General features: G+C 29.4%; 3 protein-coding genes across 6 annotated transcripts in view; 1 reads left to right on the top strand and 2 right to left on the bottom strand.

The window, feature by feature from the left end:
* Positions 1-20,584, bottom strand: part of LOC122512123 (agrin-like) — a 196,109-nt gene extending 175,525 nt beyond the window's left edge. The window contains exon 1 of one of the 2 annotated variants that reach the window (XM_043627784.1): positions 18,683-20,584. In XM_043627784.1, the coding sequence (XP_043483719.1) occupies positions 18,683-18,728 (46 nt within the window). In that variant the 5' untranslated portion in view covers positions 18,729-20,584. The remainder of the gene's footprint in view (positions 1-18,682) is intronic. The other variant, XM_043627777.1, reaches the window with a different exon arrangement.
* On the top strand, positions 922-17,446 carry LOC122512124. 2 transcript variants are annotated; one of them, XM_043627790.1, is made up of 11 exons: positions 922-1,009; positions 2,241-2,711; positions 2,833-3,171; positions 11,910-12,000; positions 12,626-12,793; positions 12,876-13,066; positions 13,420-14,526; positions 14,706-14,860; positions 14,953-15,233; positions 15,455-15,708; positions 15,917-17,446. In XM_043627790.1, the coding sequence occupies exons 2-11, from the start codon at positions 2,250-2,252 to the stop codon at positions 16,445-16,447; spliced, it is 3,579 nt and encodes a 1,192-aa protein (XP_043483725.1). In that variant the 5' UTR covers positions 922-1,009; positions 2,241-2,249; the 3' UTR covers positions 16,448-17,446. The 2 variants fall into 2 exon arrangements, with proteins under 2 accessions (XP_043483725.1, XP_043483724.1); XM_043627789.1 differs by lacking the exon at positions 922-1,009 and adding an exon at positions 1,041-1,139.
* Positions 20,585-20,719: 135 nt separating the features above from the next.
* Positions 20,720-23,657, bottom strand: part of LOC122512126 (scavenger receptor class B member 1) — a 31,468-nt gene continuing 28,530 nt past the window's right edge. For both annotated transcript variants that reach the window (XM_043627791.1, XM_043627792.1), the window contains 6 exons: positions 23,145-23,283; positions 22,645-22,848; positions 22,141-22,285; positions 21,823-22,077; positions 21,599-21,717; positions 20,720-21,531 (listed from right to left, as the gene is read on the bottom strand). In XM_043627791.1, the coding sequence (XP_043483726.1) occupies positions 21,097-21,531; positions 21,599-21,717; positions 21,823-22,077; positions 22,141-22,285; positions 22,645-22,848; positions 23,145-23,283 (1,297 nt within the window). In that variant the 3' untranslated portion in view covers positions 20,720-21,096. The remainder of the gene's footprint in view (positions 21,532-21,598; positions 21,718-21,822; positions 22,078-22,140; positions 22,286-22,644; positions 22,849-23,144; positions 23,284-23,657) is intronic.

The following is a 23,657-nucleotide window of genomic DNA, read 5'->3' as shown; positions in this document are numbered from 1 at the left end:
TTCAAAAACAATTTAATTAGAATTTTTAAAAATTTTAACAAAATGCATCGGGAGAATTCAATTATTTTCCTAAATAATAAAATTCTTCGAAGGAATTTTATTACTTTCAAATTTTTTCTTAAAATTCTTTGCAACAATTGGATGATTTTTTATACATTAATTTTAAAATTGAAAATTCTATATAAAAATTATTAAAAAAGTTAAGAAACAAAAAAGCAAACAAAAACTAACTTTAAACTGCGAACAGATTATGGGAATACAGCGATTAATAATTAATCGATTTAAAGAAGAATTTTAGTTAAAAGTGCTTGAATCATCTTAATTATTGTAAAACATGAAGAAAGCGAGTCAAATCGAATCAGTGTCTTTCATGTTTTATTTATGAAATATTAAATTTCTAGTTTTAAGTAAAATGTTCTCTTATTTGACTCGGACTGGTTATATTTTTGTCAGTTGGTCCGTAATGTCCGTATTTTACTATTTTTGAATACTTTTACTGGTTCGAGACCTGATGTGGTAAAAAACAAGTGCTAGTAAACAAAGTGGACTATTTTGTATATATTTATCATAAAAGCAAAAGTTAATCTCTGCCTGCAAGAAGTTTCTGATGGGATGACGTATTTTCGCATTCCAATCAAGGTTGCGGGTGCCAATTCCCGATGACTTGTAAAATATAATATATTGCAGTGATCTATACCGCATCCGGAAAGTGCAGAAGTGGTGCCCGACTATGGAACTTTTTTTTACTCATTCATATCATCATCATCATTGAAATTAAGGAATTTCAAAGCGGTGACTCGTGAAGATTTCAACTACATACGTGAATATGCGATTCACATGAGAATGGACCACCACGTAAACCCGAAGGACAGGAGGCGCCCAATAGTGTATACGTATAGTGGGGATGAAGGATGGTATAAGAGAAGCCGGAATGTAGAGGCGTCGCCAGTCACCCTGACTTTCTTTTAAGCTTCATATACGTGTAATTTTCAGAGGACACGTACATCAGGTGAGTACCATATCCAACCTCCCATCCAACCTTCCTCAAGGTATATAGTTCGGTAAGACGTGTGCGATTCACATGCGTTGCGGATCGCGTAGGTAACGAGTAACGAGCAGACACAACAATCTCGTCAATGGTCCGTTATACTTGAAATCAACAAAATCAACTACTCGCATTTCAAATTTTTAGTGAATTCCTTGTGCTTGCAAATAATAAACTTTTTGTGGTTGGTGAAATACCAGTGATTGTAAACACTCGCCAGTGAATAGCACATTTTCATTCATGTTTTTCAACCCCTAGAGTGAACTGTTCTCATTCATTTTTTCATTACTCTTCCATAAATAAATTTGAAAAACTGTTTCAATTTCTAATTCGATTAGAAATTCAATAGATTTCAATTGTTTCAAATATCGTAATTGATAGTAATCCCTTTGAAAAATTATTATTTTTGTTTTTGCATAAAAATTTCAAACAAGTAAACATGTTACAATTTACAATATGACTTCATTTCTTTAAATTGATTTATCAATGAAACATTTCATGCAAGAAATTCACTTGTAATAAATGATCGCAATGACATTCTATTACATTCAAGATCGAGGTCTGCAAAGTTGAAGGCTCGATCTAGCCATTTACGGTCATTTACACATCTTTGTATATAGCATTTATTACTTTACGATCATACTTTGTTGGTTTTTCAAATACATATTAAAAACGTTTTATTGCCGTAAAGTAAATATTTTTTAAATATTCTATAATGTTCAGTTATGCAGAACAATTATAACAAATAAAAAATTGAAAATAAAAGTCTGATAAAAATCGTCTTTATTATTTATTTAATTTATTTTCAAATATTTCAAATTATACTTTGAATAGTAATAGTTTAGTCATTAGGATGAAAAATTTGCCTAGTTCTACCATTTTATGTTTATTTGAAATTTTTAATTTTTCATAAATCTTTAATGAAGCTATAATATAGTCATAAGGGAAAATCATTCTTCATTTCTGTCTTATGGTATTACATCATTAAGCATATTTAAAAAAAAAAAAATTATCGTGTTTTTTTTTAAATTATTTTCTGCCGCACATACACTTTTCTTTAATTGCTTCTTACATGAATTTTATCTCCTTTTCTTTACATAAGAATGTCGGAAAAAACGGGATATAAAACCTATAAAGCAAACTATTTTTCACAATAGAGGAACTTGATTAAAATTGGTGAATTTTTAAATTTTAGGTCTTCAAAATGAAAGGAAGTGTATCACTACTGCTGATTGCAGTAGCGTTAGTCTATAAAGCGAATGCACTGCCGTATTCGAGTACTCTTCAGAAAGATGGTTATCATTACAAGGAGGGTAATTCAGACAAACTTAGTGAATTAAATCAAGAATCTCTTCCGTTCGAAGCAACAACGAATTTTGATTTCAATCAAGTCCAGCAGCAAAATCTCAATACAAACATTGATGAGGAATCTGCCAAATTAAGTGATCCTGAAGAAGAAGGATACTATTATGAAAAAAAAGAGTCTAGTAATCCCTTCTTGAATAATCAAGAAAGTGGATGTACCTCAACTTCTTGTGTTGCTACCGCTACATTTGGTCTTAAAAAGGGAAACGCTAATATGCATGCCAAAGATCAACGAAACTCGATCAGCAATCCGGGGAATCCCTTTTTCAACCAAGCTTCTGCAGTTGCATCTGTTGGAATAGTAAGTTATGCAGATTTATTATTTTGTTTGTCTCCTAGCTTTTTTTAAAAACACGCAATAAAACTAAACCTCCAACTTTCTTTACTGTGTGATATGCAAATATTTATGTATTTTTCTTCAGAATTCCCATTTACCGAAGACGCCAACCTTCCCATCAGCCCAACCTACTCGACCAGTCTCTGTAAATATTGAGAAAAACAATCCTTTCTTGAAGCCAGGATCCGGATCTGTAATATTGACTCCCCTGGTGGTGGAAACAGACCAGATTTCAGAATTCCCGGATCAGTTCGCTAATGAACCAGATTCTTCAAAATTCCCTAATTCTCCGGACCAGTTTAGCCAACAACCATTCGAAGCAAATAACGGCTTTACTGTCAGCTGCAAAAATCAAAATAAAATTTGTGTCTCCAAACAGCATTGTGTCAACGGATACACAACCCAACAGGAGTTTAACGATCAGGTGAGTCATTGAATTTTAATTATTCTTAAATAATTTATCTAAAAATATAAATTCTATTTTAAGGAAAATTTGCTCGTGACATTTGCGCAATGACTCAGAAAGTTTTTTTTTTGCTTCTCACATCAAAATTGATGATAAGAATTAAAATTATTTATCATAAAAGACGTATCGACTCGGTAAAATGATATAACGTAACATAACTGCAATGATGGAAGTCGACACTTTTAAAATAATTTATTATAATAAGTTTGTTTATTCACCCGGAGTTAAATATTCAGACGCTTGTTTTTTGGTCAATAGAAGACTCATCTTAGTTTGGAATGAATGAAACCGGAATCATTATTGCTGTGAATTCCAAGATTTTTACTGGAGATTATATTCGAGTAGAAATTAATCTTTATTCTTTGAACTGCTTATAATGACTTTGTGAATATTTATCGTGGTTGATGAGGAATATTCCATGTGACAGCAAAAAAAAAAAATCAGTTACATTCCTGTTAAAAAAAAAATTAATTTTCAAATTGGATGGCTCTCATCATGTATTAATGTTTCATTAATATATTGAGCCAATGTCAGGATACTGTTTTCAAGTAGGAATTCAACAAGAATAACTTATGAGACATTTTAATACGTCATTGGGATTCCCCAGAATCGAATTCGAACTTTCAGTATAAAAAAATTCAGAGTCGGACTCATTTTTGAAATAGCAGTTCTATAGTTTCGGTAACCCTAACAGAATGTAGATTGAACATTCGTAATATTACCCGAACATTACCTTAATTTCAATAAGTAATGTTATTTTGCAGCAGGCATTTCGATTACTATAATTTAACAATATTACGATTATCAATACAATAATTTTTTTACACCTTGATATCTAGGTGCAGCTTGGAGAGATTAGAGATTGAAATAGTAGTCAGTTTAAAAATACTACGCATGTAATCAAAAAAATAAGCATATTATATAAAAAAAATTATGTAAAGATCTTGGAGAGTATGCAAGCTATAATTATAGTGTATAAATTTTATATAAGGACTTTTATTGACATGAATATTTAATCTTTAAATGAACAAATATTTCATTTGTTCCTGAGTAACACAAATGATGTCCAATACTTTTTCAAAATTTCTGACTCTTACCCCCTCACTCTCTCCTTCCATGCGAGAATAACTGTCACGTCCTTTGTGGAACTCATTATTTTTAAATCTTTCTCTATACTAAAGGACACGTTTTCTATTTGCAACAACTTTTCCCTTTAAGTGATTTTAGAAAATAGCTAAAATAAAATTCGAACTTTTGTTAAAAATTTCTTCAGACGAAAAATTGTTTAATTGAAACTATTTTTTCAATTTAAAGAAGAAATATTCTCAATTTTTCTGTTCACTGTAAGAAAAATATTGGAAATTTTCCCAAAAAAATTTAGGAAGCAAATTCCACTAATTATTTAGAAAAATTTACTATAATATTAATTTTTTTCAAAGAAATTATTTTATTTTCTGAATGTTGTAGCAAGTCAGCTTCATCAATTAAAAAAATAGTGATGTTTTATCATTCACACTCGTGAGAATAACACAAGAACTTGAAAATAAATTGTAAACATTTTCGATTTGGCCATATTGTAGAAAAAAAAGAAAAGTACGTTTAATTAAGAAAGTAATCGTAGTAAAATCTTGAACGTTACCAATTAAAGACTTAATGACGTATGGTACATTCAAGTTGAAGATTATTTAGCATAAATTAACATACAATTCATAGCATCTTGGTTTAGCTTGAGACATCTATTTCGTTATTACTATCACAGAAATCATACACATATATGTAATATAATTTACATATAATTTATTTACATGAAAACTAAAATATCAGTTTGTACCTATAGTCCTATTTTTTTCCCTTTAATCTTAAATCTTTTTTACTTTGGTTCCCAAAAATTTTTTCTTCCTTATTAGTAAATGTTGTAAATAATAAATTGTTTGAATGAGAATTTATATTTTCTTTATTATTTATTTAATAGATAAATATTATTTTAAATAATAGCAATTTTTAAGCAATTGTATCACTGGAATAAAATCCAGAAAAATTTGTTGAGACCCATTATCTTGATGTCAAATAAGTCGATGCGATTTTTACGCAGAGCTTCAATGCGGAAAAATCGAATCGACTTCAAGAGTTAAGCGGTCTGGCTGAGCAAATAAGGTACCAGTACAATTTATGAAAACCGTTCACTTCATTTGATTCGCAGTGTTTTAAGCTTGAAACAAATTTTTTTGAAGACGAGAGAAATTCCTAAATTCTGCATTAATTTTTTGTCTTATACAAATTACTTTTTTCAAAAATATCGTCCATTAGTAAAAGTTATCGACAATAAAAATTTATTAATTTTACACCTAAATTAAATAAATTTAATTCCACGTATTGAATTCAGGTGCAATATTGTGATTTATTTTTAAAATCTTTTAGAAATATAAACAGATAAATGTTTATGCACTATGTCTCATCCTTAAAAGTATTCAGAGTAGGTGTATGAATGGAAGTAATTCGTGAGTCAATTCAAAAAATTAGCCTTGAGCTCAAAAACTTGTTCAAAGGCATCTTGTAGGAGTATGAAAAAATGAAATGATCACAAGTAATCGAAATCTTTATGGAAATTAAAAACTTTTATTCCATTTTAATGTAGTTAAATTTTATATTAGGGTTGAATATGTTCTCTCATATAAATTACATCATAATTTTGAAAATTCTTTCCATGATAATAGTTATTAACGTTCAAAGTGACGTATGACTTTTTTTTAGAGAATTCCTCAGAAAATACTCAATAGTGCTAATTAATAAATAAGTTTAAACAGGTTATTCGCCAACTTGCTGATAATGTGTAGTTGTTAATAATCGATATTTTCCCAAATACTTACAAAGTGTTTCACTTTTGTAATTAAAGTTTTTAAATTATAAGAAAAGTTACTTTTAATACTAAAAGTTGCCAAAAGTTGATCGTGCCTTAAGTCTTTAAAATACGGCCTTAAGTCATGTGACAAATAGAAAAATTACCCAATTTTCACTTTTTTTTATCAAGTTATTTTTAGTACCTGAAATTATACAATAAAATGTCATATGACTCACCTCTCAAAAAAGGAATATCTGTAATTCCCTTATGATTTCCGTAATGATTTCATTGCTTTCGTAATACATATTTAAGAATCCAATATCTCGGAAGGAAGACTTATGATTGGAAATATTTTACTGCTGTAAACTTTTGGCGCCTGAGCCAAAAAGATTTAACTTTTTTTTTTGCTTTGAAGCGAAAGTTCACACCGTTAAAATAAATTGAATTTCAAGATGAATATTTGGATATGTCATTATAACAAGAATTCCATCTTTTAATTTGATTATTATTATAACAGTTTGCCAATTTATTTAGTTGGTGACGTTCTGAACAGAAAAAATAAATCCTATGTTAATCAAGCATTCTTTCTTTAACTAAAAAAAAGTGAATATCAGTTATATCCTATCATCGAGCTTGTTCGAATGTCTAATGATGCCACTGAATTTAATTATGTAATCAATCCATAATTTTCATAATTTATTAGTTGGCACGCTTTGCAAATCGAAAACATTTATCAAATTAACATTTGCATAGTTATGTCAAAAATGTTTCTTTTCGCTTTTCGAATACTTTATTTACTTATACTACCTGTAATAAACATGGGGTATCTAAATTTTTTTCCTATATTAGAAAAATTGAATTCACTTTTTTCTACTTATAGGCAAATTTTGAAAGGAAAAAAATTACATTATATTTAAATCTAAGAAATCTAGTGAAAAAATGCGAACGATAAAATGTAGCATGTGTTTCATAACAATTTATATACGATATTCAGAGATCAATTCAACAAAACTTGATTTCCAACTTTCTTTACTTTCGTTTTCGTTTGAAGGTCTATCCTCGTTCCACTTTTTCTTTTTTTTTTACTAAAAAATCTTGTTTCTGTTTCATTTTACCCATCCATCGAAATTTTTATTCATCTTTTTATCATACCTACGAATTAAAATAATAATATGTGTCAGAATAATCGTAACGTAGAAGTGATTTCTTGGACTATTATATTAAAAGTCTCAATATGAATATCTTTATTAATTTAGTGACTGCGTCATACACTTATTGTGTGCATGTCAATGGTCCGCTTATTAATAAGTATTAGGACATTAAAATATATGATTGAAAAATGCATCGTGGGAGTGGATAAACTTCTCAGAATCTGTAAGCGTATTTACATTGCCTGACGTGGCGGAAAAATGAGAAAAAATCGAAATGAATAGAAGTATTATCAAATAGATTAAACCAAATTAAATCTATTACATTTATTTAAGAATTTCTCTAATTGTAAAATTAGTCGAAAACATCAATTATTATTTTTCCATAGGAATTAAAATTTTCAAAAATTTCACATTCAAACCTTTTGAAATATAATAACTTATAATAATTAAAGATGACCGAGTATTAAAATCATTATTTTATATATTAAAAGCATTATTCGAAAATTCTTCAATTAAATATAAATAAGAAAATAAAAACTCGAAATAATTTCAAAAGAAATCCATTTAACTTTTTCAAAAAAAAAAAAATTAATTTTACACAATTTTTAGTTAAAAGTATGAAAAATTCATAATTTTCCAAAATTTGAATTTGAAAATTCTACGAAAATACAATTATTTAAATACAAAAATAAATAATTTATTGAATTCGCATAAAGAATTTCATCAACAAATTTTTAAATAATTGAATTCTTTTGACGAAATCAAATAAATTTTTTAAGAATAATTATATTTTTTGAAGAAATTTGATTAAAATAAATAAAAAAATAATTAAATGCTTGCGTGGAATTCTGTAAAAATTTTTTAAAAATATTTATTGAAAAACAATTTTAACAAAATTCCACGCAAACATTTAATTATTTATTTTATTTATTTAATTAATGAATTTTATACTATTTAATTTTGGAGAAAAGTTTAATTATTTTTAAAGATAATTGAAATTTTGACGAGAATTTAAAAAAAATTTTAAACATAATTGAATTTCTGCGAAGACTTTTATTATTTTTGAAAATAATTGAATGTCTGCAATCATTTGTAATTTCTCTAAAAACATTTAATTATTTTAGTGCTTTTAACTAAAATTCATATTTAAATTTGTTTTTTATTCATTTATTTTTATTCATAATAATTTATTGAATTCGATTAAAATTGTAGTTTTGTGTTGAGTTTTTTTTCTATTTTTCAAAAATCTAAATTCTTTAAAATGTCTAATGAAATTCATTGAAAATTGAAATTTTATAAAATTTCATATTAAAACTTTTTGATGTTCACCTATTTATTTAAAATTGTAAAAGCAACACTTTTTAAAATTGAATTAATTTTGAAATATTTCAGTAAAATTATTCATTAAATAATTTATGAATAATAACTTGATGACATTTGTTAAAGATAATTAAATTATTTAAAATAAATAATTGTCAGAAAATGGAAAAGTGGAAGGTTTAGTATTAGAATTCGTGGTAATTTCCTAGTTTCAACAAAAAAAAAACAACAAAATTTAAAATTTTCTTATCAATTCTAAAAATCAGTTAGATTTCAAGAATAATCACAATAACTTTAGAAAACAATAATTTTTCAGGATTCCGATCAAAATTCCCTAACTTTTCCAGGTTTTTTCAAGGTTTATAAAATTCCCTGACATTTCCAGGTTTTCCAGGTTTTCAGGTTGTGTAGCAACCCTGAATAAGAAGACTGCTTTTTTGTAGGTACATATGTCAGTCTCGTGATGGTTAAATTTCTTGCAAATAAATTACATTGGCTTGAGATGAATTTTTTGCTGGAAGCAATGAGTGAAAGAGTCTGCGTCACTGAAATTAAAACAAACCTTGCGTAATCGTTAGTCCCCTATATAAAAAGCAATAATTGAACAAGTTTCTTCATTCTTATTATTCATTTGATAATAAATTTTATGAATAAGGGATATCAAAATATATAGAATTTATAATAGAAGTAAAGAAAAATGTATTTTCAAATTTCTTCCAATTCCCCCACCAGCAATAATCGTTATTAATATGAATATGACGTTTATTTACTTAGTTTTTTAATAATCGTGTGTGGAGAGAATGTTGAAATGAGAATAATTGATCATGCACTTGTGACAGTGTGCTCCTTTGAGAGAATAGGATAAACCTTTTCCGATCGTAAACATTGCAGTTATACAATTTGCAGTGTAACAAGATGGTTGGTTTAATAAAATGGGCTGGGAGAAAGTGGAATATGTGTTTACAGAGTGACCAAAGATTGTAATTTAAATGCGATCCCATGTCCCAATCGACTCTTTTAAAATTAAAGTCCTTGATTCAAGACTTCCAAAAATGATACCCATATTACACCCTTGCAGTAATGCTCGTAAACAAACCGAGAGAATTTCTCAAAATAAATACTTGAAAACTAACAATTGGCATTTTTTTTTTGTTGAGATTATTCAATATAAACTTCTTCGTTGATTATTCTTTAAAGCAATGAAGAATATATATTTACACAGCAGTTTCCGCAATATTGAGAAAATGTTGCTGGTATTGCTGCAAGTTTCGGTGATGGTAACAATTTTTCGAGATCTCAATATTTCTGGCAAAATAAAAATTAAAGCAGAAAACAGAACCCAGGGTCAAGGATCATCCAAATGGTCATTTCTTTTACAAAGTGTGATAGATTGGCGAAAGTAAAGTTATGTCATGTGCTTTAACCGATTATTCAATCAGGAAGAATCTCCTTCACTAAATCTGGTGAAGAGCATCTATATTTAAAGTTTAAACACTTGTACGATTTTATTGATTTTATTTGACATGTCATAAAACGAAATCATTGGCATTGGTTCATCTTTCTGTAGCTGTGGATTATTTTTAACACACCGCAAATAACAATCAAATAGCAGAACAAGAAATTTCTCTCTCTGTCAAAAAAAAAAAGAAAAAAAAGTATAAACAACTTTCTATGCATAGGGCTATATGTAAATGCAATCGTGAATGCGATTGCGATCGACCCCTGCGATTTCGAGATGGGAAGTGAACCGGACCGTTGGCGCAATATGATGAGCCGGCAAACGAAAACATTTAGCAATCAGTTTTTTTATTTTATTTCTATTATTTGCTCATTAAACTCAATTTTCTTATTGAAATTGTGTGTTTTATATAAAAGCATCTCTTTCACTTTCTATCGTTTATGAACATCTTCCGAGATCAATCTGCCCGTTTGTCCTTGACTAAATTTTAAGATCAAACAGGATTTCAGGTATCGCGAATTTCAGGTTTTCTACCTTGAACATAGAATTATGTTACTGTGACTCATTGAATGTTTAGACCCCAATAGAAAAATACTCTTCGATTTTAAATTTCAAAATTGGTTAAATATTTCATAAACTTTTCATCATTTTTGTTTTGTTTATCTTACATGTCTTACATTGATAATTTAGAAAAAGGTTTTATATTATGAAAAATTTCTTATTCTTTAAAAAAAAAATTCTTATTTTAATATAATTTCTATTTTTCGTTGTGCATATACATAATTTAAGTTAAAAGTTTTTGAAAATATTTATTAAATGTCAATGCTTAAATAATGAATAATTGACGATTATCATATTTAAATAACACTTTAAACGCAATAAATTCTTAATTTTTTCAGTTAAAAATTTACCTTCTTGAATGTAATTGACCCTGAAGTACTTATAAGTGTATGAATGCCTTGATTTTATTTTGAAAAAGTGTAAATTTATATGCCATTCCAAGAATTTCAACCTTTTTAAAATTTAAATTTACGTCATCAAATCAAAATGACTAAAATCAGGAATTTAAATATTTCAAAGATTTATTGATGTTATAATATGTTACATCTGCTTTAAAAATTGTTTTCTATTATATTTTTCCATTTTAAAAAGATTTTATTTCCATAAACATGATATTTCCTAATAGTTAAGTTGAAATATTTTAATATTAAATATAATTTTTTCTTTTCCTTATTGTACAACGTTGCCATTTTGAATATCAATGATATTGTTGCTAATGAAGATAGAATAGATTCAAAATTTTCACTGACACTTCAAACTCATTAATTTGATAATTTCTCAACAAATTAAAACATAAAGTTCTTTGAAAAGTTTATTAAAAGAATTTAAAACATTTTTTACATTCTTTACTGATTATTTCTGATGACTAAATTGCGACCTTCAACAAAACCTCTTCGTCATTGCAATTTCACATTAATTGATGTGCATATAGTTAAATTCTTTAGGTTCATTAATTTAACGATTTATGCCCTAAGAAATAGGTATATTCTTTGTCGTTCGAAGAATAATTCATTTACATATGTACCTTCTTTATTATCTGTAAATATTACCTATTTAAAATAAAGAAAGATATCTTAATATTGCAATAAAAACGCATATCTAAATTAAACTCAATTAACGCAAATGTTACATTGACTTCTTTATTAAATTGATTTTTGAATTTATTTTTAAATTTCAATTTTACTCAAACTAAATGATAATAAATAAATAATTTTAAAGGAACGTATAATTTTTTTTATTTTTGGTTTGCCAAATTATCGGCATGTAAAGAAATTAAAAACATCATTTATAAACATAAACAAATTTACTTTTTCATGATAAACAAAAATAAAATATTTAATAATTTAAAAATGTTTTTATTTTTCAGGAACAAGATTGTGACTTGAACCATCAAGTTTGTTGTCATTTAAAAATTCAAGAGAACGAAATTAAAACTAGTCAACCGATACCCAATAAAGGTAATAATTATCATTTAGATTAGACGTAAATAATTATTTGTCGAGAATGTAAATTGTATATTTGTTGGATTTATTTAATGGGTTGTCTCGATTAAGTCTTTTGTGATGGTCCAAAATAGTTATTTAGGAACAGTGAAAGTTTGCTGAAAGAATTCCATTGGTCTTACGTCAGCCGTTTATATATGGCAAGGGCAACATAAGAATTCGAGGGTCCTTAACCCTTGCGGATCAAAAATACTTTCGCAGACGGGAATTACAAATAAAACGATGATCGTTTCACAAGAAAAAAAAACGAAAAATACATAATCGAAACCTTGGCTTGAAGTTAGTTGTAATGAAAACACATTTCGTTGTTATTGTTATTTTAATGATTACTTTAACTATATTAATATTATTTTTTTCGTTTTTTCTTTCTAATACAATAATCAGTTAGTGCAAGAGAAAAAAACAAAATTGATAGAATTAAAAGTTGAGGTATAAATAAATTTTGGTAGTACAATATAAAAAATATAATAGATACCGTTCTGTTTGTTTATCAAATAAAGAGGGTTAATGAGCGAACAAAAATATATGACAGAAAGATAATTAAAGAACCACGATTAATAAAATAATTTTCTTTCAATAGGTAACAAAGTAAATTCTAATAAAGGTGGATTATTTGACTTGGATTTTCATAATTCACAAGGGAAGCAATACCCATCTGAAACAAATGAATACTTGCCAGCTATTGGAGGAGAACCTTCTGATCACATTCCAGCCTTCTCTAAACTCCCAGAGGAACCAGAGCATGAAGGTTAATTGCGGCATTTTCCATTACTTTGACTTTATCTAAGATTCATAAAAGTTAATGGAATATTTTTTAAATATTATTTTAGGAGAAGCCAACGACGCATCTCCTGTACAAATTCGTCCCACATTCGAACCCGCTCCAGAAATTCCTCCACAGGTTGGATGTGCTGCTGCTTTGCTCTGCGTTGAAGAACAATTCTGTACTAAGGACGCAGTTATTAGTCCAGAACCTGTAGCGTTGAGCAGTGAACAAATATTGAGAAGAGCACCAATGACTGTGAGTTTAATGACTAATATCAAACTAGATGCTAGAAAATTACTATTGAGGGAAAGCTCGAGTGAGTCATTATGTCATAATTAAAGAAACAATATTAAATAGAATATTTTACCATTTGAAGATTAACTAGTTTCAAGAAATGATCGATAAAATAGTACCTACATGTTCTTGAGATTATTTTTACGTAATAATGTCTCCCACAACAATGAATCATCTTCTAGAATACATAATTTTCATCTTTCTGCAGCAAAATATCCCACGCGGGAGCCTACATGAAAATTAACATACGTTTATCTACGACTCTATTGATTTTGTTCAATCATAAACAAATTTTCAATTTAATATCATTTCAGAGCTGCAGGAACCCTGAAACTGGCATCACCGGAAAATGCTGTCGAGACCCAAATTACGTTGATCCTTGGCCAACAGGCAACTTACCTGCCAACTACAGTGGCGGGTTTGACGAAATGGGCTTCCCCACATTTTTGAATATCGCAAAAACTAGACCAAAGGGAAACAGACCACAAGAATCAAAGAACAATCAACAGACGATTCGACCCCAGCAACCAATTCGGTCTCAACAGCCAATTAAAACCCAACCTATTCACCTTGTAGCTCCACTTACTCCTAAACCAGTTCAACCAATCAAGTCATTTGCCCCAAATTCTATTCCATCTCAACAAGTATCTCGCCAACCAATAAAAACTCAACCAATTCATTCTCAAGTTCCATTTGTCTCTGAACCAATTCATCTTCAACTTCCATTTATTCCCGAACCAAATCGACCTCAACAAGCAGTTAAAACGCAATCAGTTCAACATCAAGTCCCCTTAGTTCCTCTGCCGATTCAACCAATCATAGAAGAACCAATCCATCCTGTCCAATCATTCTCTTCAGAACACCTTCATCTTCAACAACCAGTTGTAAATCAACAACCTCTACACCCTACAAGTCACCCAATAATCCGTCCTCAAGCACCAATTCAACAAGCATCTACTCCCCAACAGACGGTACATATTCAACATCCTGTCCACCAACAAACTTTGGAAAGAGAAGAGCCTCATCAAGTTCTTGAACTTGAACCTCCATTCCACTCTGAACAACCCACAAACAATCAAGATATTATCCACCACCCTTCTGAACCTTTCGCACCTGCACAGTCGCAATCTCCAATTAAAACTTATTCTCCCGTGAAAGGCCATCTGCCTGTCAAATCAAACACTCCAACTAAATCTGCAACTCCTTCCAAGACCTTCAATTTCCCCAATCCACCTTCATCTCCATCCACTACAAATGGATTCATTAACAATTTCTCAAATCAACCAAGTGTACCAAACCTTTCCAATCCATTTATTCAAAATCATCACTCCAAAAATACATTCGAAACTCAGTCCACCCATGAGAAGCCAGTTGTTATCAAGCCTCACACTCCAGGTCTTCAATGTGGCTTGAAAAATCAAGTAAGACTAAAATTCTCTAAATTATCTATTTTCAAAAATTGGTAATTTAAGTTTTTTTTTAAATTAAGAAAATTAAGATGAATGCACGTCAAGATAAATTTTCTTGGTCAATTAAAGACATAAGTTATGATTCTTTACTTTCATAAACTTTCACGTTACATCTGATTTAATTTCAAAAGATACAACGTCCAAGCAGTTTGAGCGACGTGGACGTTGCCTTTGGCGAAATTCCTTGGCAAGCAATGATCCTCTCTGGTCGAGATCGCAAATTACTTTGCTCCGGGGCAATAGTATCACCTACTGTCATCTTAACTGCTGCTCACTGCGTCGATGGGTAGGTTTCCCTTTTGTTATTCAATCCACTTAATATAATTACTGTCGAGACATTAAACAGAATAAATTACATTCATTTTTATTTCATTGCAGATTCAAATCATCGGATATTTCAATTAAAGCTGGTGAATGGAAATTGGGTTACGATCTGAAACACGAAGAACCACTTGACTTTGAAATTGTGCAGGTTGCTACAATTGTACCTCATCCCGGATATTCTTCAGGAAAACCAAGCTACGACACTGCTCTTTTGTTCTTGGAACATCCCATAGCTCTTGATCAGCACGTTGACACTATTTGTCTTGGAGACAGACCCGCCGTCACAGCCGACAGAAATTGCATTGCCACTGGATGGGGCAAAATAGTTCTTCAAGGTAAAAAATATGCGTAATCTTACTTTTCAGATACTTTTTCAATTACTTAGTTAAAAACGGGGCTTACGCAAGGTTTTCGTTGGCCTCTCGAATAGCGGAAGTCACGCGTAAGCCCTTTTGGTCGCCGGCGGTTCAATTATAAAACAATCGAACACGTCTATTAGTTAAAATGAGATTAATCCCTTTTTATACTTTTGTAAATTGAAATTGTTTTTTTTTAGTAAATGTTGCTGGAGCCTTAATGCACAGTGTGGGTGTTGATCTTTTGAGTGAAAACGAATGCAGACAACGGTTGGAGGGAGCAGAGGGACCATTGGATTTTGATGACTCGCTTGTATGTGGAAAAGCGCATCACGTAAATAACAATATGTGTCAAGTAGATGTTGGTGGACCTTTGGCTTGCGATCGTGGAGATGGACACTATGAACTTACTGGTGTCTACAGTCAAGACACTGGCTGCCTTCCTACCAATCAGGTAAAGCATACTGCAATTCTAGTTTCGAAGCCACCTTAATTGCAAAGGCTGACAGCGTCAGTAGTATAGACAGAGTTTAGTCGGGCCTTTGTAAAGAAGGTAGTGCAGATTGTACAAAGCAACTAGAATTCTCAGAAAAATATTCTTTAGTACAACTAAAAATTTTTCTTCATTTCACATAAATATTACAACAAAATTTTTATTTTAGGTTGCAACTTTCGCACTAATTGACACTCAGTGGGTGAAGGAGATGATGCAAGCTCCGCCTTTGGAAAAAGTTGAACACACGTTTTCTGAATTACCATCTACCAATTATCCAAAACCAATAGTCCCATTGGTACCAGGTCCAGAACCTTTCCTCACACAAACAGTTGAACCACTTAGAGAGTCTTTTACTTACAAGCCTCAATCCTTCCAGCCAGTGAAGCAGCCAATTCAACCAGTTCGACCCATTTTACCCCAAGTCGGCAAACCCTTCGCCAAGTACGGTCCACCAATTGCTCAACCCAACCAACCCCTTCGCCGTCCAGTCACTCCAGTGGCTCCAATTGCAGCTCCAGTCCAACCAGTAGCTCCCATTTCAGGGCCAAGTGTTCTTCCCCAGAGCGAAATTTCCCCACCAGTTTTTGTCCAGTCGCCATCAGGTTTTCAGCATACCCACAAGTCAGACGAAATTTGCGACTGCAGACAAAGCAACCTACCATCAGCATTAAACCAATATCTACCTCCCACCTTGTAAAAGGGCCGACTGAATCCTTCACACCTACGAAAGGATTTTCTATCCTCAGACAAAAAGGAAAGGACTGGACATTTACTGACACCAGTTTATAATCGTTCCTCGAGCTTCTCCTTTGCTATACTAAAATGTCATTAATAACAATCTTACCAAGTCTTCGTCAATGATTAGAAATACAACTATTTACTATCTTCAGGAAAACCAAATCTCGACTGACCAGGTTTAAAGAAGATCAAAAAAATTATATTCGCACTTTTTATCAAAACTCAAAAAAGTTGAAATACTTTTTCACATTTAAAACTTTTAATATTTTAAATTTCACATTTAAACACTCAAAACTTAGGACAAATGTGAAGAAAACTAATGGCACACTTTTTTGGTGAATGGAGTAGCACAAGAAAAATTTTCATTTTCATTAATTCTTGCCAATTAAACATATATAAAACAGACATGTAAGTGCATTTATAATATTTTCGAGTGAGAAATTTTAAATTTAAGAAAAGTTCATTTATATAAAAGTATTATAAGGACAAATAATATTCTATAAATAAACAGTTACACGGAGAAAAACGAAAGAAATGAATTTAGAGTCTGGATTGCGTGTAAACGGAAGAATCCTTCTTTCTCAGTAAGATATAGATATTGATACTGATGGTAAAAGTAAAACTACTGTACACTGTTACAAACATAGACCTGCCATAAGAAAGATTGTACTAAATAGATTTTTATTTGATTATTCAAAAGCATAATTGACTTTAACAGTGTACAATATATATTAAATAGTTAATCAGAAAGTACTAAAACGAACATTTCCAGTGCCTCTTTGTACTCCAAAGTTTATTTCAAATATATATGTATATAAGGTCGAATAATGTATGTAATATGAATACCTATGTAATAAGCAAATTTAATCTAGTTGAAGTAAAAATATCATTTTATACGAATTAAAATCTGTATTATTATTGCTTAAATATAAAAAATAAGTAACTGTGATACAAAATATGTAGATTTACTATTTTTTTCTTCAGTACAGTTTCTTAATTTCCATAATATACCAAAATCGTTTTCCTTATAAAATATCTGCATGTAGAAAAAAATTTAGAAATCCAATGCAATAAATAATAAGTAGATTATTTCTATTAAAATAATTGATTTCTTTATTTACTTACTAACAAATTAAACGTAATCAGAGTTTAAGCGATTAATATTCTAAATTTTTAATATACAAAAGTTATTAAAATTATCCATTCGCGGACACGAGTTTTTTTTATCGATAAAATGGTAAAAATAATTGTCTAATAATCGTCACTTACAATTCCATAATCATATTTTTTATTATAAATCGGAGACGCTAACTAGTCTAAAATTGATTGAAATTTACATAGAATTTAAAAAAACTTATTAGTAGAAAAGTTTGGTGATTTCTAACACGTTCGAAGTAGAATAGATAGACAATTATTATTGAGCAATGTTCATATGTGTTTCTTGTCAGAATAACAATTATTATTGTCATTAATCCGGCAGACATGAGCAATTGAGAATCGAGTACTTGTACTTCTTTAATAGTTAATTAATATTATTTTATTATTAATATTATTTTTATTTCTTTTAATTAAACGTAAATTCTTACATTAGTTTGTGAAAAATCATAAGCGACATTAAATGCGTGGCCGAGAAGTAGAATTTACCGACAGTACAGCTGTATTCGTCAAATTCTTCTTCTTGGTCACTCAAATTCTCTCGTGACCTGTCGTTTATTTATATATGAAAGTTTAAGATCTTAAATAGATAATTTAACTTTCTAGAGAAAGATAAATTAAATAAAAAACTAATTAATAATTAAAAATCTGTATTTTAACAAGTGCTCTACTATTCAATTTAATTATAATTATATGCAAAATAGTTTTATTACAAGAAGAAAAAAGATGATGACTGATAAAAGTTCGAAAAAGAATTATTTTTGCGTTTATTCCAGAGTAAATCGTCTAGAGATGGTTGCTCGATGATTTTTAAGAATATTATCATTAATATTCGATATTTTTTAATGCAATTTGATTTATATTTATATTTTTTAAACATTTAACAGATACGCAGTCATACATAACCTATTTTACAACAACTCAGTACAAATAATTGTAAAATAGAAAAACCAGAAAAACAAATATTGTTTTTTTATTTTAAATATATATGTTTGCTAAATTTATGATAATAAAGAAAAATTTTCTGAAAATGACTTACCAAAGTAGTTATTAGATTTAGTATACGTGCGCAGTATTATAAACATCTTTTTCTTTTATTTGCATCTTTTTTGAAGAAAACAGAATTTTCACTTAAGTTTTTGAAAATGATTTATCTCGAAATTATAAATTTATTTTAATTGAAATTTTGTTGGGCACTCCACTTGTAATTTATTAAACATGAAAATTTATAAATTTAACCTGCTTCCCAAATTTTTGTTTTCATGACTGTTGACTGAAATTAATTTTCTAAACGAGCGATTAGGGCTGTTTTCGGCACTCGCCCCGAGCTAATGTTGATTGGTTAGATCCAACAGAATGTTATTCATGATTGGACCATCGTCAACTCGGGGTTCACCCTGAGCACCCTGCTGAGTGTTTGCAGAAAAGAAAACAGTCAACTGTCAAAGTGATGAACTCTTGTCATAAAAACAACAACTCAAAGAAAATAAGGTAAAATTTATTGAATTTTCATGTTTAATAAATAATTAACGAGTGGAGTGTCTAACAACATTTAAATTAAAATAAATTTATAATTTCAAGATGATTTTCAAAAAGTTAAATAAAAATTCCGCTGTTTTTCCACAGAAGATTTAAAAGCAACAGATGCTTATCTGTATAAGTACAAAAAATTTTGATTTAACTATTTTTGGTGAGTAATTTTCAGATAATTTTCTATTATTTTCATGAAATTAAGCAAATATTTATATTTAAAATAAAAAACAATATTTGATTTTCTATTTTATGCGATTTTTACTGAATTGTAAAATAGGTTATGTTTTATACTGCGTAAAGTGTTGAAAGTTTAAAAAATTATTGAAAGTAAAACTAATTCAGTGATATAAACCTTCAAAATGTAATCAATTTGTATTAAGGAATACCATATATTTACAATATATGTTTTAAAATTATTGAACAACCACCACTATATATATAGAATGTCCCTAAATAAGTTTCGAACGTTCAAATGAACGACGATATTTTTATTACTTCTTCCAATTTGAATTTTATTTAGTAAAATATTGTCTTTTACAATTAAAAAATTAATTTTTGTCTAAATAAATATTCAATTACAATATTTTTCATTCCAGTTTAGTAATTTTTAAAAATATTAATGCACAGAAAAATATTTCGTTTACTTGAACGCTCAAAAGTTTAGGAAAATCCACTAGACGATTTTTACTAAAATAATCATTTGTTTAAAAAATGGTTCCAATTACTCAGTACTTTGTAATTTCGAGATACATATTTTATGAACCATTCGTGTTTAAAAATTACTTTAAAGGTTTCTAGACAAGAATGGTTCATATTGAAAGAAAGTACTGTCGAAAAACAGAAATACTTTTAAATAACACTCAGTCATCATTCTTTTTCTGAATATATAAAATCTTTGAACACTTTTGTTATAAAAATGTTTCGGTATCGGACAACAGGTAACGATAGAATTTCCGTTTTTCTATTTCCACAGCCACAATATCAAATTGTAATTTAGGCATTTTTGAATTGCATATACACGGAGAAAAATAGTTAGCTATTTCAGCTAATTTTTAGCTACCTTAGCTAACCTTAATTGCTATTATATGGATAGCAATTATTGTTAGCTAATGCAGCTAATAATTAGCTAAATTAGCTAACTTTTTTTGCTAAAACAGCTAATTATTAGCTGTAATAGCTAAAAATTCGCTATCCATATAATAGCAAACTCATTTTTCTCCGTGTAATCCCTCATACAAATAGATTTAATTATAATGAAATTACAAAAGCGTAAAAAATATTTCGTATTAAGATGAAATAACGGTAACCTTTGTTGTAAATTTTAAGGTGTTTTTCTTTAAATTGTGATATCAGGCAAATATTATATATACTATAAAAGTGAATAACCTACAACAATAAGTTTCAATAAAAGTATTAATAAGAATTAAATTGCCAATTTTGTGCATACGTTAAAACACAAATTGAGCCGTTAAATGAAAATGGAAGTTATTGTTGAAATTTGAAATAAATATGAAATAACAAATAAATGAAATTATAATGATTATTTAAAATTAATGTCATGTATATTTCGTTGCAAATTGAAGATGCCCATATGCACCCTCAATTTCATAACTGAACAAAATTTTTGTTTCACTTGTGGCCTATAAGATACTTTTTTCATTTTTAGATAATGTAGAAATAATATATTTATTCTAGAGAATAAATGCATTTTATAGATTTAAATGAAAAAAAAAAAATGTTAAAATATATTACCATGAAGAAACTTTGCCTAAATTAATAATAAATGAATGATAATGTCTTACCAATAGAAGTAATCTTGATAAAAACTAAGAAAAAACATTTTGACAATTGAATACAGTCTCGGAGAGGAAGTGCAACACTTGAAGCGTTTTTAATTTTTCATATACTGTTTTTAAGCAATCACATTTCTTCTAGAACTCTACCGTCTTCGACGTCGTCAGTCAGAAGAACGTAGGATTCCTGTTTGACCATTAAAAGTCTATGTTGACCATTGATCAAAAACGACGAACCTCTCCTAATAGTTCTTTTGCCTAATTCGATGGCCTCATGCGTCAATACAACATTGTTGTAGGCCTTAACGAAAACTGTTATTAAAGTTACTATTCCGACTAGAATTACACCATAAGCAATGCAGGGAACTGCCGCATCGGCAAATGTTGTTGAGAGGTAGACCCATCGCCTAATTGCTGGCGTCAATTCTTCAACTCCTTCCTCCAGCCACATAATTGGAAAGACAATATCCGGAAATTGGGAAACTGCTCTAATGTTTGGCTGATGCTCCACTTTGAGATTCAGTTGCAGCCGAACTTTTCCCTCTAAAGGAACGCCCAATTTCTGTAAAAACAACAATAGCTATAAAAACAGTATTCGGATTTTAAGTATTGATAGAGAATGAGCTTACTGGTTGTATTTTAAAGTAAGTTCCATGTAACTCTTTCTTTGGATTCATTCCTGACACGGCGTTTATAAGTTTAGGGTCTGCTTTGTAGAAGTGAGGAAACGAGAGATAAACTGGAGCACCTAAAAAACACAAGTTCTTTTAATTCTTACTTTCTTAGCATTTTAGTTCTTAGCTTTTCATTCTTTTTAAAATAGAAATGTTAAATTAAAAAATGAAGTACTCACTAAATTGACAGGGACTGATATCCTGCAAACCCTTCGGAGGGCAAGTTGACGGATCTTCGGGACAGAAACATTCATTATCAGGTGTCTTATTACTAGGTGGATCGAATACATTATCTGCTGGAGTGTACAAGTCTGCTCTAATCCCATCCTTGTCAGACGGACCTCGATATTCAATTGGTAGGACTCGGCACAAGTCCTTGTCCCAAACGTGAACAATATTTTCTCCAGTTAGGTCTCGTGGGGGAAAGAAGGAACCTGAAAATTTATTATTTTTTTAAGTAAGAGAAATAAAATTGAAAATTGTTTCATTTTTCTCACCTTCAGAAGCTCGTATTGAATTACAAGGCGGATCATCCCAATATGGTAAACTATCCAATCCATTTAGTCTATTTAAAAGTCCAAATTCCTTCATATCCGTATGACCTGTGTATATAGTGTGTACTTCGTCCAGAGTACCATTCCTCTGAAAATTTCAACTATGTGTAATAATCTGTAGCAAGTATTATTATTATATTACTATAATAGGGCCGGTTACAAGGAGATAAACTTTCCAGGAAAAGAGTTCCCTCACTCTTAACTGAATTCAATTATTTTCATAAATTTCCATAAAATTCTAAGCTGATTATATTTGTGTCAGTAATTGGTCAATAATTTTTTATTTTTGGTCCATAAAGTCCGTATTTTTAAATACTTTCACTGATTCGAGCCCTGATTATGTTTTTCAATAACATTGCGGTTATTTTACAATTTATGCACATATTTTTTCGAGTATCTAAATATTAAATATATATATTCTATTGTTTAAATAAAAGTTAAACTCACTCCAATAAGAAGTCCCATCCGGCTCATTGGTCTCCGAGTTTTTGGGAAAAATCTATGAGCCAAACTTACTAAAGGGTCATCGTAACCAAAAACTAATTCCTGAGCTGTCACTGGAATAAATGGTTTTAAATCCAAACTCCTAAGGAACATCGATATGCCAAGTGTGATGAACCCTGGAAGACTTCTGCTTTGCGACGATAATGTCTGCAATGTACAAAAACTTGTTACTTTCTCTATTACATCAATCTATGATATAATACATATCCTGCTAAAGAATGTCTTGAGGCACAAAAATCAACAATGTCAAGTTCCTCACAATATTACAAAATTTTGAAAAAGTTGTAAACAATAATTTTGCAAAAATCATTCTTCATAATAGCAAATAAGTTATATATTTAAAATGCTAACCAGTTTATGTATACTTTTAATTAAAATCATTACTTCTGATAAATATACGCATAATAATAGTAGACTATTAGGTATAAGTCAGAAACACTTACTAGAAGAGGGATATTTGGCACAAGTAATTGTAATTCTTTGTCTTTCGACATTTCTGGGACAAAGTTCAAAATTTTTTTATGCTGATAGGTTACTGTGCCATTATTGTGGAAAACGATGTTCACTTTCTCCATGTCCTCCCTGCACAGAAATAATACTGTTAAACGAAATAATTTTTTATTTATTAATTAATTGTTTATATTTTCATAAACTTTTTTCAATTAATCAAACTGCGTATTAAATTAAAATTGTGTTATTTCTTATATTATTTCTACTACTTTCTACTTAAGCTAATTAGAAAATTACATTATTTAGTTTTGTTTCATTAATTACATTTTCAAAAGAAAATAAAGAGAAATCAAATTTTTCACTTATTTAATGGTGATACAACATTGTTAAGTTCATGATTTGTAAGTACATTTTTTTGTTGGCTTTATAAGTATTACCAATGTAATGTTTGCTAATATGCGTTACGTAAAGGACAAGACAACAAATTTAAAGGGAAATCCTTCAAA

Source organism: Leptopilina heterotoma, unplaced genomic scaffold, assembly GCF_015476425.1.
Source record: "Leptopilina heterotoma isolate Lh14 unplaced genomic scaffold, ASM1547642v1 Lhet_95, whole genome shotgun sequence".
Taxonomy (NCBI): Eukaryota; Metazoa; Arthropoda; class Insecta; order Hymenoptera; family Figitidae; genus Leptopilina; species Leptopilina heterotoma.
The sequence above is the reverse complement of the archived record's forward strand: the minus strand, read 5'-3'. Positions and strand labels throughout refer to the sequence as shown.